General features: G+C 41.5%; 1 protein-coding gene across 11 annotated transcripts in view; it reads right to left on the bottom strand.

Annotated features, from left to right (window-relative positions):
• The window catches only part of mbnl1 (muscleblind-like splicing regulator 1), a 59,946-nt gene extending 43,938 nt beyond the window's left edge, over nt 1-16,008 (bottom strand). For 2 of the 11 annotated variants that reach the window (XM_089008101.1, XM_089008094.1), the window contains exons 1-2: nt 11,367-11,725; nt 2,809-3,673 (exon numbers count right to left, since the gene is read on the bottom strand). In XM_089008101.1, coding sequence (XP_088864227.1) covers nt 2,809-2,982 — 174 coding nt within the window. In that variant the 5' untranslated portion in view covers nt 2,983-3,673; nt 11,367-11,725. Of the gene's footprint in view, nt 1-2,808; nt 3,674-4,898; nt 5,046-11,366; nt 11,728-15,854 lie in introns of those variants that run through there. The other 9 variants (XM_089008103.1, XM_089008098.1, XM_089008105.1 and 6 more) reach the window with 7 other exon arrangements.
• Between the last annotated feature and the right edge of the window lie 5,348 nt (nt 16,009-21,356).

A 21,356-nucleotide genomic window follows, 5' to 3' on the forward strand; every position in this document is an offset into this window, starting at 1 on the left:
GCAAGAATGACAATTTAAACACGTGTTCACGTATCGAGAGGCTTCAGCATGAACGCTTGCTGCTGCGTCAGTGAAAGTCGACACTGGGTTGAACGTGGCGGGGGATGGCGACATTCAGAAAGATAAAAGGTCATTTGTACTTGCTTCCGTGGCACTTTTCTTTAAATGGTCAAACTGATCATCTATTGAAGTCTTAGGTGCACAACGGATTTTATTTTGGGAATCATTTCCATTCATAAAAGATAATATTTTCACTTATTGCTAAGCTTCTTCTGTAAGATAGGCTTTCCACATGTTGTTGTTTTATTCCCTTTAAGACAAAACAATGAACCCAGCAGTGCGGTTGTAAAATTTCCTGGGGTATCGTTAAAAACAAAGCAGCTCTTACATCCCTCATCCTGCAACAATTCCGTGACGCATGAGCATATTTGATTCCCAGGTTACCAATACATCTGTGTAAGCTCCCAGTCGTACAGGAGTGGTCCATCGATGAGAAGGTTTCTTCAGCCGTCATCTGTACTTTTTGAAGGTGTCGGACTTTTCGCCTCCTATCCACCTCCTATCCGACACCTTCAAAAAGTACAGATGACGGCTGAAGAAACCTTCTCATCGACAGGTTACCAATAGCATACAATACATGTAGCATCAGCCTAAACTACTTTCGTAGATAAAATGTGATTGGCTGGCAACCAGTCCACGGTGGAGCTAGTTGAATAAGCTTTACGTAGATCACGCACTGTCCACTATTTGTATCATTTTCCGCCCAAGCCTGACGTTACCCTGACTTCTTTTAGCTAGTTTATAATTTTCATTCACAAGAACACGACGTCATGCGAGGAGAGCTCAGCGCATGTCCAACGATATCCCTCTGACCACATCTGGTCGTAAACACCGTCTCTTTTTCCGAGCGAACTAAAAACAACGTCATCATGACTTACTGCCTGTGACCATGAATCACTACCGTCTGCAGGAAAGGAGCTCAGAAAATAGACAGTTTTGATTATATTTTCCGGTATATGTATATGTATAAGGCGCAGCCAAAAACCTTCATTTTCTTCAAAACATGACCTTATATGTGAAGTATATCCAATCTGGCCACTACTGTCAGCAGCCACCAACTCCATTTACCCTCTGTAGAAGAAGTTGTATGTAATGGTAGCCTCTACTGTAGCGCCTTATAATGGGGTGTGCCTTATACTATAAGCTTTTATATATTTGATTCACTTTTTTTCCATTCATTGAAAGTGCGCCTTATAGTCCGGTGTGCTTTATACATGGAATAAGTTTGAAAATACACCATTCATTGGATGTGCACCTTATACTCCTCTGCACCTTATACACCAGAAAATATGGTAATTGTCCTAATATATCCTAATATAATCCTAATATAACATGTAACACAATTGGGAAGTGACCCGGCCGTCGTTATTTTTGAAAATACACCATTCATTGGGGGTGGGCCTCATACACCGGAAAATAAGATATTTCTGAAGGATAAGGACAAATTAAGACTTCTTTCCTCTGCCTAAAAATGAAAAAAAAAGTGTGTGGTATCGTTTATTTTATTTTTTTTTTTTACAAAAAAGCCCCCTAACTGCCTCAGTTCACAGGATGTGGTTTTTGCGCAACATCATCGCCTCACTTCTCTCTAGTTGCACACCCGTGTAGCTAAGGGCAGCAGAGCTCCGTGTGTGTTGATGCTACACATACAGTACATGTAACTGTGTTTACAGTGTACTCACCCGCCAAAGCGACTGAATCAGTCAAGCAGGATTTCACCCACCCCTCCACCTCTTTTGTGGGCTTTTAACTCATTCACTGCCATTCATGATTATTTGGGAATTGAAAATATGACGTAGAGCGCCATTCCTGAATTTGTTCGGGTTTTGGTTTTTCATGCCACGAGGGGGCATAATTTGCCTTTTGTCCATGTTAGCGCTTTGTAACAGCTTCAGCTGTTGTTAAAGCGCTATCGAAACCAAGATGTATTGCGTTGTATTTTGGACAGATTTTCATACATGTACAGTATTACATTATATAATGAATTAAATAATACAAAAAAATATATATTATTTTTGTAACACTACTGTAATTCTAGTCAGAGTTTAATTTTTTTATCAAACAAATAAATCAGGAATCGCATTTAATTAGTATTAATTGCATAAATGTCATTTTTGATTTTGAATACCAATCAGGTGCTGAAAATCAGAAATTAACTCATTCCCGAATTTATTTGGGAATTGAAAACATGACATGGAGCGCCATTCCCAAATTTGGTCAGGTTTTGGTTTTTCTTGTGGGGGAGGGGGTGCCAATAAAGCGCTGGTCAGACCTCTTGCAATGTTTTTCCCTCCCACGAGTGAGCAGCATTAGCCTTTTATACAGCCGCCCCATTTCAAGCCCATATAACTCCAGATCCATATAATTTAGGAATTAACAGAAAAAATTCTGATGAAAGAAGAGAGTCTAATGTTTATGTAGTGCTAAAACTCAATATTCTGTAGGTCCTGGAATTTGAATGGAAATGACACAAACCCTGGCACTGGAGTGGACATTTTTGCATATTGTCTGGCAGTGAATGAGTTAATCACATGTTTCCGATCACCAGACCAAAAATGGGTGGAACGGGGAAGAACATACTGGGGCCAGATGGTGCGCACTCGTCTGACTGTAAAAGACTGCTATTTGTACCTTGTGACTTTCTGTCTGCCACGCGGCAAGTGCTCAGTGTCTTATCAATGGCCTTGATCATATCATGCATGTCTGGCTCTTTGAACGCTCACCGACAACCCGCTTTCGGTTTCTTACCTTGAGTGAGTCGAAGCAAGCGATGACCCGTCCGTTTTCCACCTGGCAGCTTTTGGCCGGATGAGCAAACTTGCACTCCTGGTCTGAACGGGAGCACGTGCCCCTCTGAAACTCCCTGCATACTTCGAGCGTCAGCCACTTTGTGTCACGGATCTGTGCTATGTTCATCGCCATGGCAACAACAAAAAAATCCCAGCTGAGATTGACCTTGATCAAAGTGAACCGCTTGGGTTTTAATCCACAATTTCACTTTGTTTGTTTTGATGCTGATATGGCCTGCGATGTTGAGATGATGCGTTTTTTTTAAGACGAAAAGTTTCTGAAGTTTCCGAAGAGGCCGGGGTGAAATATTGCAGGACGAAGTAAGGCCGTGAATGCTATTGCGCCATCTTCTCAATCAAGTAAAATGTTTTTTTTTTTTATCCAGGAGGCGGCCTGCTCTCTTATTACTCACTGATTCTTCTTTTCTGGCACATTCACCAAACAAAATGGCATAGGAGAGAAAGCCCTCTAGTTAAGATGCAGTGAAGCAGGCAACAAAGGTGATCGGTCTGGGGGTGTAGTCTGCTTTTGGGGGGTGTGGCGGGGGGATTAAGGACACTGAAGACTGTGTGGAGGCTTAAAGGGTCCAAGGCGAAGGTCAATTCAAGGCAAGGTGCGTCGATTGGGCTGCTGGGCTGTTAGGTGAGGCTTAGCAGGATGGGTGGATGGACGAACGGGTCGTAGCGCAATCAGAGGATGGCGCGGCCACTTTTCCTTGCGCTATTGGCAGCAAGCGAGCGAGGCGGGAGGGGCGGGGAGAAGATAGGGCTTCAGCGGTAGAAGCAGGTCAAAGCTGCGGCACTCATCAGCAAAGGCACTTCCTCTGGGGAGACAGAGAGAGAGAAAAAATAGATCATATCTACTTTTGAATCTAATACAGTGATACCTCGGCTTATGAACGCTTTAGATAACGAACCTTTTGCCTTACTAACATTCTTTTCACGAGAATATAATCTTGGCATACAAACTAGTTTTCGGGAAACACACTGAGCGCCACGGTGGCTGACGACTAGTTTTCAACGGAAGAACACCAAACCACACGGCCGAACAGCGCCACTGTGGTTGCCGGACGACTTTTCCACACCCCTTTTCTCTGAGTACATACGTAGTTTGTTATTGAGTGGAAACTTTTGCTTTTTTGGGACCGAAAAAGACCCCAACACAGGCTAGCGTTAAGCCGAAAAGGACACAAAAGAAAATTACGGTCAAGCAGAAAAAGATCATCGAAAAACACTGTGACTTAGCGTCCCAGTATGCTAAGTCAACCATTGCTACGTGTGGCTAAGGGTGTTTCTGAGTTGTCTAAGCAACGGTCTCAGGCAATAGAACAGGTTGAAAAACTTCTGTTGATTTGGATTAACAAGAAGCAGCTAGCAGGGGACATTGTGAGTGAGGGTATTATTGCCGAGGAAGCACGGCAACTTCACTCGGATATCATCATGAGGCAACTACATCAATGACCATCACAAAGGTAAATTAAATGACTTTATTATACTGTACCGTTTATTTCTTTAATTATAATACAATAGCACATTTATTATACATAAACTAAGGTATATTTTGTGTAGTTTTAAGTCTTATTTAGTAGAAAATTATGTTTTATGGGGACCTGGGAACAGATTATTCTCATTTTTAATGGTTTCTTATGGGAAATAAATGTTCGGCAGATGAACTTTTCGCCTTACACACACTTTCTGGGAACCAATTAAGTTCGTAAGCTGAGGTATCACTGTATATTTTTTTTGGCGGGGTCACGCTCTGGGATCAAGTTGTAAGGTCTAACAAAGGTATGCAAACGGTGGGAATAAAGAATGTGTAAAAATGTCAGAAATGCGTCAGTTGTCAGCTAGACAAATAAAACCTTCACCCGCCCATTGCTCTAAACACACATGGTGTGCACACACTCATCACGCCACGGCGCACACAAACACATGCGCGCACTCAACGCACTGGCGCATACAAAGAGGCCATTCAAAACTTTCCACCACGTCGACGCAATGAAATCAGATTTAAGAAATAAATAATAATGTATATCCCGTGTCACTTACAATAGGGTGCAGCAAAGATGGCCATTGCAAATATGTCTGAAGATGAAAGAAGGGAAGAGAGTGAAGAAAAGGGGAAGTCGAGGCAGGGCACAAAGGGGGAAGAGGTTAGTCATTTCCCTCCTTGCGAAGTTCCGTGAGCGTGTGGGCCAATGGGAGCAAGGAGGCTTGCAGCAACATTCTGGGCTGAACGCCAGGTGAGAAGAGGCGGAGCCTAGCAAAGGGTGATCCAATTGCCGCCAGAGTGAAAAAGGCCCCGTTTTCTTAAACGCATTCATTCTAATTTAGGAAGGGAGTTGTCATTAAATCACCCAGATGAGTTTTTAAACACATTCGGGATTGGCTCATCATAATGGACAAGCAGTAATGTGTATGTGTGTGTGTTTTCTTGCAAATGACTATCTAGTTCTGGTGAAACCACGAGTGGAATTTGAATGGTTTGGCTCCCGAGGGATGACTCTGCTCTTATCAAAGGAGAGGGTTAAATCACCACACCCTGTGTAGAGAAATCATTTTTTCTTCTTCCCAGTACAGCACTTTCAGCAATGCGAAAAACAGGAACTGCAGCACTGCAATGTGCTGTAACAAAGCCTCTGCACCAGCGCAGCCCAGGTCACGATGACCAAGCATCATGGTTCAATGTCTTTCAAACAAAAAGGGAGAGTGATATTTCGGCCCTGCTTTGACATTGCACGGCACCTTGATAGCATAAGTAACCTCCGTCGCTCTGAATGACCTTTGAATTGCGAGTGCTATCTTAATACAAACACTGCGCTGCACCCACTGCGCACGATCCGAACAAAAAAGATTGTACAACCTAAAGCAGAATTTCCCAACATTTACTGAGCAAGTAGAAAAATCTCTTGGCATACAATCACGTAGAACTATGCGGAAAAAAACGACCTTGTCTTAACTTAGTAAATATTTCTACTATCTTCGTGACATCCATGTTAAGCGCTTTGTTACAACTTCAGCTGTTGTTGAAGCGCTATACAAATCAATATTGTATTATATTGTATTGTAAAATGTGCCTTTTCATTTGAGCCCAACTAAGCTAGCTCAGGGTATTTTATCGGCTAGCCATGCAAATGCGAACAATAAACAAACAAATACACATTTCAATTCGAATAAATTCCGATTAAAACCATTCAAATTCCACTCGTGGTTTCACCAGAACTAGATAGTCATTTGCAAGAAAACACACACACATATCAAAAGTTCAGTTCAAACAGCAAAAGCTGTACAACCGCTAATGGGGTGGAGTGGAGCTATCACTTGCAACGTTGTTCACATTGACGACGCCGTGGGCTAGCTTGAGTCAAATGAGACACAGCAATAGCATCATTTAAGAAAAGTTGCCAAACCCCATCAAGTTTTTTTCTACTTTGCTATTTCTGTGTAAGTCAGTGATGCTGCAGTACTGTGAAGCAATGCTCACCACGAGCTCTCGATATGACCCATCATGTCTGAACATGGATAGCCTTCCCATATCGATTGCTACATCTTTTTACCAGTAGGCCAAGCCCTTTTTGTACATTCATTTAAATTGTCTCTAGCCTCTCTTGGTGTTGAAGGTCTACCTTTTCTAAATAATTCATTCTTATTCTTCAGAGTTCACTCACCCTATGGATAATGGCATACCAATAGTTTCTGTTCATGTCAAAGGTCTTAACATGGTGTAAGGTCAACCGCGGTGGAAGGAGGGAAGATGGTGAGAAAGCTTCAACTGAGTCTTGAGAGTATGTTAGGGAAACATGTACAACATCAGAACGGTTTCTGACATGAACAGCGAGCGAGCACATCTTTGTCTTGTCTCACTTTTCTAATGAGTCACAAAAACACATTTGCGGAAGGGGGTTGTCCTTCGGTCGTGTCGGTAAACTGATCGATGCAAGAAAATTGCTTTATACTGTGTATGGGACACAGACGACGAGCACAGACAGAAATGCAGGCACAAAAAAAATATTTAAAGACAGGCAAGTCTTGGAGTTGTCAGTATGAATAACTGCTTGAGTACCGATGACAAAACAACATAGAGGGTGCGGTTCACAGTTATGATAGGCCTTCCTGAAAGAGCACATGAGGCGATTCACCATTAGCAATGAGACACTTATAGCTCAAGTCGAGTTGAAGTTGATGCGGCATTCAGCAAAATCCACATATGGCTTTTGTTTTGCTGCAAAACGGAACATGCAAAATGATAGCTTGCAGGCAACGCTTCTATTTTCAGCTTTTGACTGCAGGGGGAGAACGTTTCCTTTTGTTTGCTGCTACTAGATTTCAGCAAACTGATAGAAGTAGAGGCAGGGTGAGAGTTTGCTGAGATAGGTCATCACAGTGGAGGACGTCAGGAGGAAACGCAACACCGCAGGGCTCCACGATGATGCCACTGCAGCTACTCGGAATATCATAGCATGTCAATAACGGCCTCTCTGACCTTTACATATATGTTTCCCACCTTGTCTCTTGAGGTTTCCACACACTGAAGGAAGAAAGGCACTGAGAGCTGGCCATACAAATTTAATGTCTTAGCAAAACGCAAATGAAAAGCTTTTTGCAGTGTGAACATGTGTAAAAGGTGTAAGCATAGTGTTTAAAAAAATATAAGAGAAGTATTCCTAGATTATCTAATTCGGTTGAAAAACACATTACAAAAAAATAATTAACAAAGATTCTACAATTAACATGCAGAATTCAACCGCTAAAATTAAAATAAATGACTCATTTGTGCACACAAAAAAAGCATTGAATCAGAAAAACTGTACATTCCACCAATCAAAGCATATAGTCATCAGGTGTTTACGTAACCTACCGTACATTTTATATTATTTTAGCAGTTAGCATCGCTTCTCTGTCGTCTGTCACATTCCGCTTGTCTTCCTTCCATTATAGCGAAACTCCTCTGAAGAGTATCTAATTTTCTAAAATGAAGGATCAGATTCGTGGCTACCATGCTAGCTAGACAGCTGTTGTTAGCCAGTGCGGGCTTATTTGCTAAAATGAAGGCAAGGACTAGTGGCTACTATGCTAGCTAGACAGCTGTTGTTAGCCAGTGCGGGCTAAGAACAAGTTAGCTTGGCACCTAGTGTTCCTTCATCAAATTTGATTCATCTGGGAAAAGCAGGGATGATCGTGTGACTATTTAACATCCAAGTGCCAACAAGAGTGCTTCCAGCTCCAATTTCAGATATGCTTGAAGCTATTTTCACACCGAGGCAGAGATGGAGTCAAAATCTATACCGCTCTATCCTGAATATCGTGACTACAGTTGGATAACCTACCAACATTCAGTACCCTTATCATCATTTTCAACGGGAAGTCATAGCCACCACATGACTTTTCTATCGAACTTGGTGCATTAAATAACATGGTGATGTTATCTTCGGCCAATAGCGCACAAACAATCCCCATTTATTATTCCGTAAATTGACCTCTAGGGACAATGAGGCCACTTGTTTGGCATGCGTACTCACTGACCAACTGTGTCCCAGTGGTGTATCCTTAAATTGTCGTGAATATAAGATTGTGTGCTAAATTGCATTTCCGCATGTTCGTAGGTGATTTTTACAACAATGGCGGGCCTTATGGCTTAATGAGAACTTCATTGGCTCATATTTATGTCATCTGGGTCACCATGTTGAGATATCAGCAGACACTCAGAGGCCAGTTTCTGATAGTTGGGGCTGTCACAGTTAGGGGGGGCAGTTTAATATGTTGTCTAATTAAATGTACTATTTTTTAATCTGAAGCTTGGAGGTTTGGGTTGTCCCGATTGTACTTTTTCACTTCCGATACAATTCTGTACTTTTTCACTTCCGATACATTCCAGCCTATAGTACTCTCTGATTCAGACAATGACCATATTGGCAGGTATGGTTGTGAATTAGAATCAGAATCAGAATCAGAATCAGAATCATCTTTATTGCCAAGTATGTAGGACACACAAGGAATTTGTTTCCGGTAGAACACGCTGCACTAGTATCGTTGTCAAAAAAACTGCTAAGTGGCACTATACAGTTCCATTTTGGCTACTGTTGAAAGAGTTCAAAGAGTTAATGGCTTGGGGGAAGAAGCTGTTTAAATGTCTGCTGGATTTGGTGCGCATGGATCGGTGTGAAATATTCAAAGCAAATTCAAGTGGCACTATTCAAACATTTTTCGACATACTGTACCTGCAAACATGTTCGTATGGACCGTTATTCGTAATTTGGATGTTTGTAAATTGAGGAGTGTCTGCATAGTAATAGTCCACTACCAATAGGTGGCGCTACCAACATAGCCATGGCTAACCTCAGTCAGAATGCCAGCTTAGTATCACGAGTGCTTTTATTTTGGCGGAACCTGCATAGGCATTGTCTCACACGGGATTATGCTTGGCCATGTTACGAGTTCATTTGACTTGAGTGCCTCTGGACACGACAACACCAAAACAACACAAAAGCCACTTGTTTGTTTCTCCAGAAGCAGCATGAGTCAGACTGTTTCCTGGCGAAACAGTTAGACTGAGGATTATGGTCAACATGTCTGATTGTTTGTCATGTGAGAAGAAAAAAAGGACAAATAAATATTAAGAAGGCAAATAATTGTGTGATGACGTGTCATCAGCAATGTTTTTGCTGTGAGGAATTTCATTGGAGCCAGGGGTCTCCTAATCAGCCCAAGCCGTGAAATATTGCTGAAAAGTAGTCACAACATAGTAAGAACACAGAGAAAAGACCCCCCGTGTAATAAAGGCTTAACCTGTCAGCACCAATGCCGTCAAATATATAATCCCACTTTAATTCTCGATATTATGGGCTCCGCATATGCATTCAGATCTATTCGGTGGGAACAGCGCACATCTCAGGTTTCTGCTTGACTAAAAATGGGTTACCCGTCCAAATTTCTCGCTGCAATCTCTCTCGAAAATCTCTTGCCGCATTTGTGTACATACTTGTGATAATGTGCGCGCATGAGCGCCACTGCCTGAGCTACCTACGGACTCCCACAAAGTCACAACAACAACATTCCACATCACTGCCTCGACCACAGACTCACCACCAAGAAGCCAGGAAAGATGTGAGGGAGGAGGCCAGAGGAAGGAGTGGCGCAAAGATAATTATTTAAGCCTCACAAGATTCACTCATCGTATCACGACTTAAGAAGAAACCCATGCTGATGTGATTTGGGTCATTTCGGAGTTACAGACACTTAGAAAAAAAAAAGTCCCGATGCGACTCGGCCTGCCTACAAAAATATTAAACACATATCTGAAGTGGAGGAATGTCATATGACTGGAAAACAAAAACTTTCAATTCAGTTCAAACATTGACAAATGCGCTTAAAAGTACCGTATTTTCTGCACTATAAGGCGCACGTAAAAGACATTTTCAAAAGCTGACCATGAGCCTCATAATCTGATGCGATTAATGTATGGAAAATGTTTTAAAATATCATACATTGAAGGTGCCCCTTATGATGCGGTGCACCTTATGTATGGAACATTTTTTTAAAGATGTCATTCATAGAAGGAAGGTCTGCCTTATTTTCCAGAAAATACGGTACATTTGCTTGTTTTCCCTTCTTTGTCTTGCCCCTCGTTTCCTTTTCTCAACTTTGTCCCTCCTTGGTAACTCCCCCTACACCAGACACATGCAAACACTCACAGTCTCACAGATACACACACATACAGACATGCACACACACACACACGCGCACACACACACACACACACACACACACACACACACACACACACACACACACACACACACACACACACACACACACACACACACACACACAAACACACAGACACAGACACAGACTCTCCTCCCGCGAACCGGAATGCTTGGCAATATTCTACTGTACCGAAATACTGTGAATACCATATAAGGTAGTCGCAGTTTCACATGTCACATATAATTTACATGCAGCAGGGCGGTAGTTTGGAGTGCGGACACACGTTGAGACAGACACACATGCAAAATCATGCTTCCCCTTTTGGCCTGATGCAGCAATGGAGATAAGAGGCAGAAATGGAATCAAATGTTACCCCCCTCCTTGTCCTAAGGAGGACGCTCTGCAGGACTAACTCCAAAGTGTGTTGAGTCAAACAGGAGCAAGGAGAGACGAGTGGGTGATCTATTGATCCCCACCGCTTCCTGGATCAACATCGGCCCTCCGCATGCACTGCCCGTATATACCAGTGAAAATGTTCTAGCCTCGGGAAATGGTCATTGAGACTCAAAGGGAAGAATGTTTCTTGTGACAGAGTCATAAAACTGTCACGAACAGCCATCGATAACCCTTTTGGCACGCATACCGGATACACACAGCAACCACTTTAGACATGAATATCCCATATCGTCGCTTATGCTCCGATGCACAGACGCCCACTTTGGAAAAGTCAAGACTGCAGCACCCACAGGAGGAAAAGATCGAGATAATAAACCACGAGGCCGGGAGGAGGGTTACTAAGCGAGCGCTTACCTCTCACATTGCTCTCCAGATAATACGTGAGTGCTTCCGCGTGTCGACCGACTCTTGTGTTTGGTGCGTGCGTTCAGACAGGCTGCGACAGCAGACCCCCAGGCACCGGCTGGATCATTCTCAGGCAGGCAGGCAGAGCACAGCACGGCACAAGCGACTGGCAGAGGAGAGGCAAGCGGGTGAATCAGCAACGAATGAGTGGAGGAGCTTTGCGGAGGAGCCCAGCACCAAAAGTGAGAGAGGGAGGGAGCGACGGATGAAGGGAGGGAGGAAGGGTAGAGAAGGAGGAGTGTCCGTCTGCAACTGTGCACGTTGCAGCGTTGGCTGTTAACGCCAGTGTTTCCCCACCGCTGCCTCCTAAAGTGGCCGGGCTAATTGCATTGAGGGGAGAACTGGGTCCACTTTCTCCCTAGCTCCGAGATCCGAGGAAAGCATATGGGTGGGGTTGGGGGGGGGGGATTCAGTAGCACCAGCTGTGGAGGAGGACGGCGATTAGGAGAAGCCGGAAGCTGTGACGGCACAGGCCACGCAGACCCTGCAGTCTCCTCATCCTCTTTTGATTCCTTGTTGCGGGCGGACCACGCCTACTCGTCTTTGCCCTCCACGACAGTAACATATGCGATCAGACCCGGAAGTAAATGGGGGAGGCGAGTGGGGGTGAATAGAGAGTTGAGGAAACACGGCGATGAGGGGATGCAGGAAGATTAGTGACAGGAAGACGGGGGTAAATGGAAGTGTGTAGTTTTAAGGCTTATTTAGTTGAAAAGTATATTTTATAGAAACCCGGGAACGGATTATTCCAATTTTGATGGTTTCCTATGGGAAATATTTTTTTGAGATGCACACTTTTCGCCTTACACACTCCGTCTGGGAACCAATTAAGTTCGTAAATTGAGGTCTCACTGTACAGTAGAAACCAGTTTTTTGGTTAATAGATTGGATCTGGTAAGAACAGCTAAGTTTAACTCTGTTTTCTTCCCTTACAAAATCCTAGTATGAACCTCTCCATTAGCATTTGTTTCTTTTAATCCTACTTTTAACTCATTGACTGCCAGATGATGTGCAAAAATGTGTCCACTGCAGTGCCAGGGTTTTTGTCATTTTCACTCATATTGCAGGACTGAGTTTTAGGACTATATTAACATTCAATTCATTGAAAGAAACCTTAGACGCTCTTCTTTCATCAGAAAAAAATAGTTAATTCCTCAGTTAATTAGGTCTGGAGTTATCTCATCTTGAAATGGGGGCGGCTGTACTAAATACAATACAATACATACCCATTGATTTGCATAGCGCTTTAACAACAGCAAAGCTGCAACAAAGTGCTAACATGGACAAAAGGCACATGCTGCCCCATCATGTGAGGGAAAAACATTGGCAGAGGTCTGACTAGCGCTTTATTCGCATCCCCTAGCCCCGCAACAAAAAAACAATTCCCGAATAAATTTGGGAATGGCAGTGAATGAGATAATTTTCAAATTTTCAGCACTTGATTGGTATTCAAAATCAAATGACATTTATGCAATTAATAATTATGAAATGCAATTCATGATGTATTTATTGTATGATAAAAAAGGTAAAACTCCATTACTACAATTATAGTTGTGTTTCCAAAATACAGTAAAGTCTCGTTATATCGATATCGGATATATCGACAGTCCCGGTTATATCGATACTATTTCTAAGCACGCACGGAGAAAATTACATGTAAACAGGGTCGGATATATCGATAGTCCCGGTTATATCGATATTTTTTCGGACTCCCTTGAATATCGATATAACGAGACTTTACTGTATATTATTTTTTTGTATTATTTAATTTATTATATAATGTAATACCATACATATATACAAATCAATTGTGTAAATTACAAAGAAAATTCTGCCTGTTATTTTTTCATTAACAATCAAAAATTATCATCAATGGTAATTAATACTCTTCTGTGACGCTCTGTGGACAGGCAAAATGAAGCGAGAATGAAAAACGCAAACCAAAATAAATAAATAAATGAAAAATAGGGGTTTAACAATGGGTTCACGCATGTTAGCGCTAAACAACCGAAAACAGGAAATTGCCTACTTCTTGTGTGTGTGTGTGTGTGTGTGTGTGTGTGTGTGTGTGTGTGTGTGTGTGTGTGTGTGTGTGTGTGTGTGTGTGTGTGTGTGTGTGTGTGTGTGTGTGTGTGTGTGTGAATACAAAATGGAGTTGGAGGGGATTTCCACCGAGTGGACGCATCAAAGCTGTAACTTTTCAACAGTGTGAATGCTAAATAACAGCATGACAATAAACGGCTAACCTTTTCACGGTCATCCAAATGGATTTTTCCACTTTCTCCCCTTCCCAGACGAGAACAAATTTCCCACCTTAAACTGCACTACCACGTCAGAGCTCGGCTATTTCCCAACCTCCTGTCAATGCCACTGGCCGGCTAATGTGAAGTCTCACTCTCCTGAGGAAATGTCCCAGAGCTTTGGTGTGCCAACCTCTGACTGCTCATCTATCACAAACCCGCAAATACACATCAGGCTTCCATTACCGAGCATCCCAGTGATACGATTGCAACGAAGCACGTAGCATGTCTGCAGAAAAGCCAACAGCTGGGACCAGCAATCAAGCTAACTTATTTAACTTGAATATATTTTGCCGACAAAAATATCAAAAAAGTGAAGAAAAAAAAACACCAGCCGCGTCACTTCCTGATTGTGTTACATGTTATATTAGGATTGAGCAAGATGTTTGCTATGTCAACAATTACTGTATTTTCCGGTGTATAAGGTGCACACCCAATGAATGGCATTTTTTTAAAACCTGTTCCATATATAAGGCGCACCATAATATAAGGCGCACTCCCAATGAATGGTGTATTTTCTAACTAGTTCCAAATATAAGGCGTATCGGAGTATAAGGTGCACTCCCAATGAATGGTGTATTTTCAAACCTGTTTCATATATAAGGCGCACCGGAGTATATGGTGCACCCCCAATGAATGGTGGATTTTCAAACTTGTTCCAGATATAAGGAACACCGGAGTATAAGACGCACAATGAATGGTGTATTTTCCAAACTTCTTCCATATATAAGGCGTGCCCCCAATGAATGGTGTATTTTCTAACTTGTTCCATACATAAGGCGCACCGGAGTATAAGGTGCACCCCAGTAAATGGTGTACTTTCAAACTTGTTCCCCTATATAAGGCACACCGGAGTATAAGGCGCACTCCCAATGAATGGTGTATTTTCTAACTTTGTTCATATATAAGGTGCACCCCTAATGAATGGTGTGATTTCAAACTTGTTCCATATATAAGACGCACCCCCAATGAATGGTGTATTTTCAAAATTGTTCCATATACTGTATAAGGTGCACTGGAGTATAAGGCGCACCTCCAATGAATGGTGTATTGTGTAACTTTTTCAAAATACATGTATACGGCGCACCGGACTATAAGGCACACCTTCAATGAATGAAAAAACTATTGCAAATATAATACAGTGAGACCTCAACTTACAAACACCTTATCTTACAAACTTTTCGTCAAACGAATTATGATACAATGCAGTGTATTTCTTTCATTACAATACAATAGCACATTTATTATGCATAGAATAAGGTATGTTGTGTGTAGTTTTAAGGCTTCTTGAGTTGAAAAGTAAATTTTATGGAAACCCGGGAACGGATTATTCCCATTTTAATGGTTTCCTTTGGGAATTTTTTTTTAGATACACACTTTTCGCCTTACACACTCTGTCTGGGAACCAATTAAGTTCATAAGTTGAGGTCTCACTGTATATCAATAAGTTTTCACAATATAAGGCACACCACATATACCTACATACACCTGCGTATAAGGCGTAGGGCCATCTGTTGAAGAAAATTAAGTCTTTTGGCTGCGCCCTATACACCGAAAAATACGACAGGCAGTAAATATACAAGGGGGCATTCATAAGAACGCACAAGAAAATGTAAAGAGACAACTTGTAAATAGACGCCGGCTTAAAATTGACTGTGGAAAGCCGGTTTATCGCTTCTTTTTCTGAATATATTTTCTGCACAAGCATGGAAAGGGGAGGCAGGTGTAATTCAAGCAAGCTGTCAACTTTGAAATACAGAGCGAGGAAATAGCACGCTGCCTCATCCTCATCTGGCACTGGAAAGAATGCATGCGTGCACTGCCGTGTCTGCGTGCGCACCTCCCTACACAAGCTGGAAGCTTATCTCGCAGATAAAGAGGAATCGCATAGAAACACCCTTTCCGAAGAGGCCTTTCCAGCAGGTTCTCTGTCAAGATATGGCGTGACATACAACTGCAAAGACGAAAATATCCAACAAACCCCCTTTTAAGAAAATAACATCTTCGAAACACTTCAACAATAGGACTGGACAACTTTGTATGTAAACCTTGCCAAGATCGAAAATAAAATGGAAATTTGTTACAAACAAAATAACTACATCAGCAAAGGTGAGTCATGTGGTTACAGTGAGCTTACCTGTGTGTGTCTCTCGCCAAAGTGCTATTTGGATGTACAAAAACACTTTACGCAAAGGTCACGCAACGCGCGGCATTTTTTTGCTTCCCTCATCCGTCTGCTACTTTACTCACTCTCTCCCCTCTCGCTCACTCACAATAGCGCCTTCTGCTTAGCAACGGCCATACTGCAAGTGCGGTCAGGTTTACAGCGAACCATCACTGCGCAATATCAAGTCTCCATGACAACCACTGCTTTCTCTCATTTACATCTTCTGCTTGCATTATCTCATGCCAAATATGGTCACCTTATTCGGCTTTGTCTGCATCACCCTCCTTTTTTTTTTTACTTCCTCTTCCCTTCTACTTTCACAACTGTGATTATACTGTACACTTATGTGTGGCCAAAGAAGAACTATTAAGTAAAAAAAAAATGATACGAGGCATGAGTGTATTTATTTTACTTTATACAAATAAACTACAGGGTGACCCAAAAAGATGTGTACCTATGAAAATTTCAATCATGGCTTTGATTAAAAAGCTATTTATTTCAAATTATAACCACACATTATTCAGTTTATGGAGTGGTATTTCTATCAATTTTTAGTCAACTTATGGCTTTCACAAGATGTGTTCCAAATGTCCACCATTTCGTTGCAAGCAAACATGTACTCGTCTGACAAAGTTGTCAATTACTTTTACACACTCCTCTTTCGGGAAGGTGACCCAAAAAGATGCATCCTACCACTGGGTCCCTCACTGCAGCAATGTTTTCTCCCGCATTTTCTTGCAACGAAATGGTGGACATTTGGAACACATTTTAGGAAAACCATAAATGTACTAAAAATTGACTGAAATAGCTGAAACTCTGGTGAACGGTCTTCCATAAAGTGAATAATGTGTGGTTGTAATTTCAAATAAATAGCTTTTTAATCAAATCCACAATTGAACTTTTCATGGGTACACATCTTTTTGGGTCACCCTGTATTTCACACAATGCTTTCCATCTTTGTGGGATCAGTCCCATGAAGGTCTATAAAATTATCAAACAGACAATATGGGCCAGGCCCTCGTTCAGTTCCAACCTCTGTGATCTAATAAAAAAAAAAAAATATTCATGGCGAATGGACAAAAATGAAAAATGAAACTGGCAAACAACTTCTGTTGAAGAGGTTAGGCGTCCCATTACTATCCTGCTCACAGATTTGTCAGGTGAAGAGGTTAGGCGTCCCATTACTATCATGCTCACAAATTTGTTTGCATTCTTGCAGTCAGATTGTGTCGGGAGAGGAAGTGGCTAGAGAATGAGAGCAGCTTCCACTGCACAAAAAATAAAGGTAAACAAAGTGGCTGCTTTTCAGAGAAGCAACTAAAATAAATAAATAATGATAACACCGACAGAGTGGGCAGGTTTCAACTCACCACTTTTTAGTTGGTCTTCAGTCAGAGCCTGCACCTATTTCTCCCCCCCGCGTCTCGAGAAGTATCGCAGGAATGTCGATGCAGGCCTCTGGAGGTCTCCGGAGCAAAAACACCAGCGCAAGGCCCACTCAGCAGCACTCAGCACCTGTCTATGGTTGCTCCTGCACAGAAAGAGACACAGTCAATCATATTAGACAGCATAGCAAATGAGCAATAAAGGGACGACGAGTATGGCAAGGAGCTTGCGGGTTGGATGAGGACAGAATAATAGTGACTCATCAGCCCCAGGAAAGACCACAATAAATATTTGAGCCATTTGTGCAAAATGTACAATTCACATATTTTCTTATGGTCACTCTAGAACACAGGTGTCAAAGTCAAGGCCCGCGGGCTAAATCCGGTCCGCCACATCATTTTTTTCGGCCCGCAAAAGCAAATCAAACTTGTTAAATTCCATGATGATTGCTAAAATCTGAGCCAAAATGTCTTATTTTTGGATGTCAACCACAATAAAAGTCATTATTCTTGACTTCAGATTTGAAAACCAGTTATTCATTAATTTGCTGTGTGCTCCTATATGTAATATTTGAAGGGATTTAAACATTCTAATGGGTTCCCCAAATTCATAACGGCCCTCGAGAGGAAACCATAACTACAATGTGGCCCGCGGCAAAAAATGACTTTGACACCCCTGCTCTAGAATGACTGTTAAAGGACAACCGACGTCACTTTTTTGTTTTTTTAACTGACATCAGAAAAGCGTTTTATAGCATCTAAAATACCCAAAACATGCAGTATGATATTTTTAGTCAAATGCAAAACACCAATAAAAATGACTTAAATTGTCCAAAATCTGCAAAAAATTGAGCTGCGAATTGGGCATTTTCAGAAAGTCCCGCCCCCAGTTCTTGACGTCACGCCAAGACGTCGAGCATTGCTCGTCAATCAAAACAACGGCTTCAGATTTGGAGAATATGCTTTCTTGATACACATCCAGTTATGAATATGATTCAAATAGTTCTGAAGAGGAAAACATACATGTTTGCAATCGATTAAAGAATTTATTTGTGCCATTTTGAGGCAACAATGGGGGGAAATCTCTCACCCAAAAAAAGAGGCACAAAATGGTGACCTCCTGTGGCCACCTCCGTTTCCAAATTACTTATATGGCGCTTGGACGCCCTCTTCTGGCCTTCTTGCAGCTTTTGGGTGCAACACGAGGTCCCCAGACCAAACAAGTACAGCAAAATACATTGACGTGATGGAAGGACCGCTACAATGCGTCTTTTGTACGGTCCTTTAGTGACATCACATACGGACTCATCACCAACTCAAAAACAAGACTTCCGGAGTATTCAGCGCGAGTCTTAAAACTTAAAATATAGCTATATGCGGTCGAATCTTTGTAAAATATGCTCAGTAGAAGTCATTTAAAGCTATTTTACAAATTATGGACACAACTTGTCCTGTAAGTGTCCTTGGGTTTCAGAAAAGGAAATTAGAAGTACAGGCTGTTCCAGAAAATGTTGAAAATCATGCAGATAATGTAACGAACAAATGTGAACCAAGTCGGTTTCCTGGTGAAAAAATGGATTTGTTTAACAAAATTCCAAAAGCCTATTCAAATGGGTTGGCAACTTTATAACCGATTTCAGACAGGTATGCAAAACGTCACAAGAAAAATGCCTGTAACCTCCTTTTTTTTAACCTCCCTCTTTGAAATTGCGGTGCCAGAATGAAAAAAATGCAGTTCACCATCTTTCTTTACTTTGCTTGAACATACCGTATTTTCCGGTGTATAAGGTGAACCCAAAAGTCTTGATTTTCTTTAAAAGATAACCCTGTGCCTTATACACAGGCACGCCTTATATGTGTACAATATTTTCCACACTATGGAGTGCACCTACAAGTCTTTTTTTTCAAAAGCTGACAACGCGCCTTATATATGTATTTTTTTTAAATATGTCATTCATTGAAGGTGTGCCTTACAATCCGGTGCACCTTATTTATAGAAAAGCTTAAAAATATGTAATTCATTGAAAGTGCGCTTTATAATCCGGTGCGCCATATAGTCAGGAAAATATGGTAATATTGAGCCACAACCGGTCTCAAAACTACTGTCAGCAGGTCAATTTCACACTCAATTTCCCCCTGTAGACGAAGTTGTGCGGAACTCCATCCTCTACTGTAGCGCCTTATAATGTGGAGTGCCTTATATTTGATAACTTTTATACATTTATATATTATATTTGGACAACAAACATGCAAATCAAACTTCTGCCGATGAAGGACACTGATTCGCTGTGGCGACCCCTTGAAGAGAAAATCCGAAAGACAAGACGAAGATATATTATACATTATTTTGAAAATGTTTTTCATTCATTGAAGGTGCGCCTTATACTCCTGTGCGCCTTATATATGGAAAAAGTTTGAAAATACAGACACTCCCTTACTTACGAACATTCAAGTTACGAACAACGGTAGATACAAGCATTTTTGTAGTAACATATGTATTACTCTCTCCAATTGTACATTAAGCATATATTTTTTTAAATGTTTATTTTTTTCAGTACAAACCAATACAGGTTACTTATACAAGTCTTAAAAATAAATCTTATATAAGCCTTAAATACACATTCCATACAAAATATAGCACTGAATCAACTTACGAACAAATTCACTTTACGAACGACCGTTTGGAACGTATCTCGTTTGTAAGTTGGGGTGCATAAGTACACCATTTATTGGAGGTGTGTCTTATACTCCAGTGCGCCTTTTACACCGGAAAATACGGTATTGTGAAACACAATATCCATTGCTGGCTTATTTTACAGTGTAACAATTCAATTTGGTTCAGTTCACTGGGTTCATGATTAAATTCCATGACATAGTTCAGTGTGTGTTTGTGTTTATTTATTTGATAAAATTGATTCACATTTCAATGCTGCATTAATGGCATAGTTTTCTTTCTACTCATAACGGCAAGGCAAGTTCTCAACAAGGTTTCTCGGCTCCTCATCTCATGAGACTTACCAAGCAGGGCATCAGAGGCTGAGAGCATCGCCCGCTCGCCCGCTCCTCCTCTTGTGCTGCAGGGATGCTGGGACTCAGGGAATTGGAAGTCAATGAAACCATGCCTAATTTAGTCTTCGCTTCTTCCTTGAGCTGCCAGGAATCAAGAGTGAGACTTCTTCCCTTTTAGGGCTCCCAGGACGCTGTGATCGGAGAGTGCACGCCTGCGTTACGATTTACGCTAAGGAGTGGTGGATGAGAAAAAGACGACAGTCATAAATGTGATGATTCTCTCGCTGTTGGCTGGGTCAATGTCACAAAGTGTAACAGCATACCTAGCGATTAACTTTTCAACTTACAAGCATTTTATCAACTCATTAAATGGTTTTGCAAGGGAAAAGACTAGCATTTGGCAGTCATGTGCCACAATAATTAGCTTAGATAAATAACCATACTCAATATTTGAAATAACACCTTTAAACAGACTCCCACACTATGTCACGTTATCACATCTTGAAAAACCAATGTCCAAGATGTTTCGTCCAAGATGGCGCCCAAGTAGGCAGCCGTCAGCAAGTGATATCACAAGCTTTGCTTTTTTTGTTGTTGTTTTTGTGTTTTTTTTTCTTTTGTCACTTTCTGTCAGAGCACCGATGCGTATGTGGTATTGCCGCGGCTTGGAATTGAAGTGGATTTACATGGGACCCCTGAAGGGGGTTTGTGTTTGCTTTCGACATTTAGTTTGTAGCAGACATGCACATTTCATCATGACGTCCCTGATCCACTGGTGAAAAGGATGCTTTGATCATCTCCTCTTTCATCTAGAATGGCTTCATGTAACAAAGAGGGTGCAGAAAGTGCTTAAAATTGAATGACTGTCTGTGTCTTTTGTGTTGTGTCACATTATTTGTTTTTTTTTGTTTTGACTTCAAGATGGCAGCGCGAGAGTGGCTGCCGTTACAGCAGCTCTGTATTTTGTTTTTCTATTTCTTCCTTTCCTTTCCTCTTCCTTTCATATTTTTTTTCTTCTATGAAATGTAAATTTCCCCACTGTGAGACTAATAAAGGCTAATCCAATCCAAAAGTAAAA

The sequence above is a fragment of the Hippocampus bargibanti genome, linkage group LG11, assembly GCF_051943395.1.
Source record: "Hippocampus bargibanti isolate YZ-2025 linkage group LG11, ASM5194339v1, whole genome shotgun sequence".
NCBI lineage: Eukaryota > Metazoa > Chordata > Actinopteri > Syngnathiformes > Syngnathidae > Hippocampus > Hippocampus bargibanti.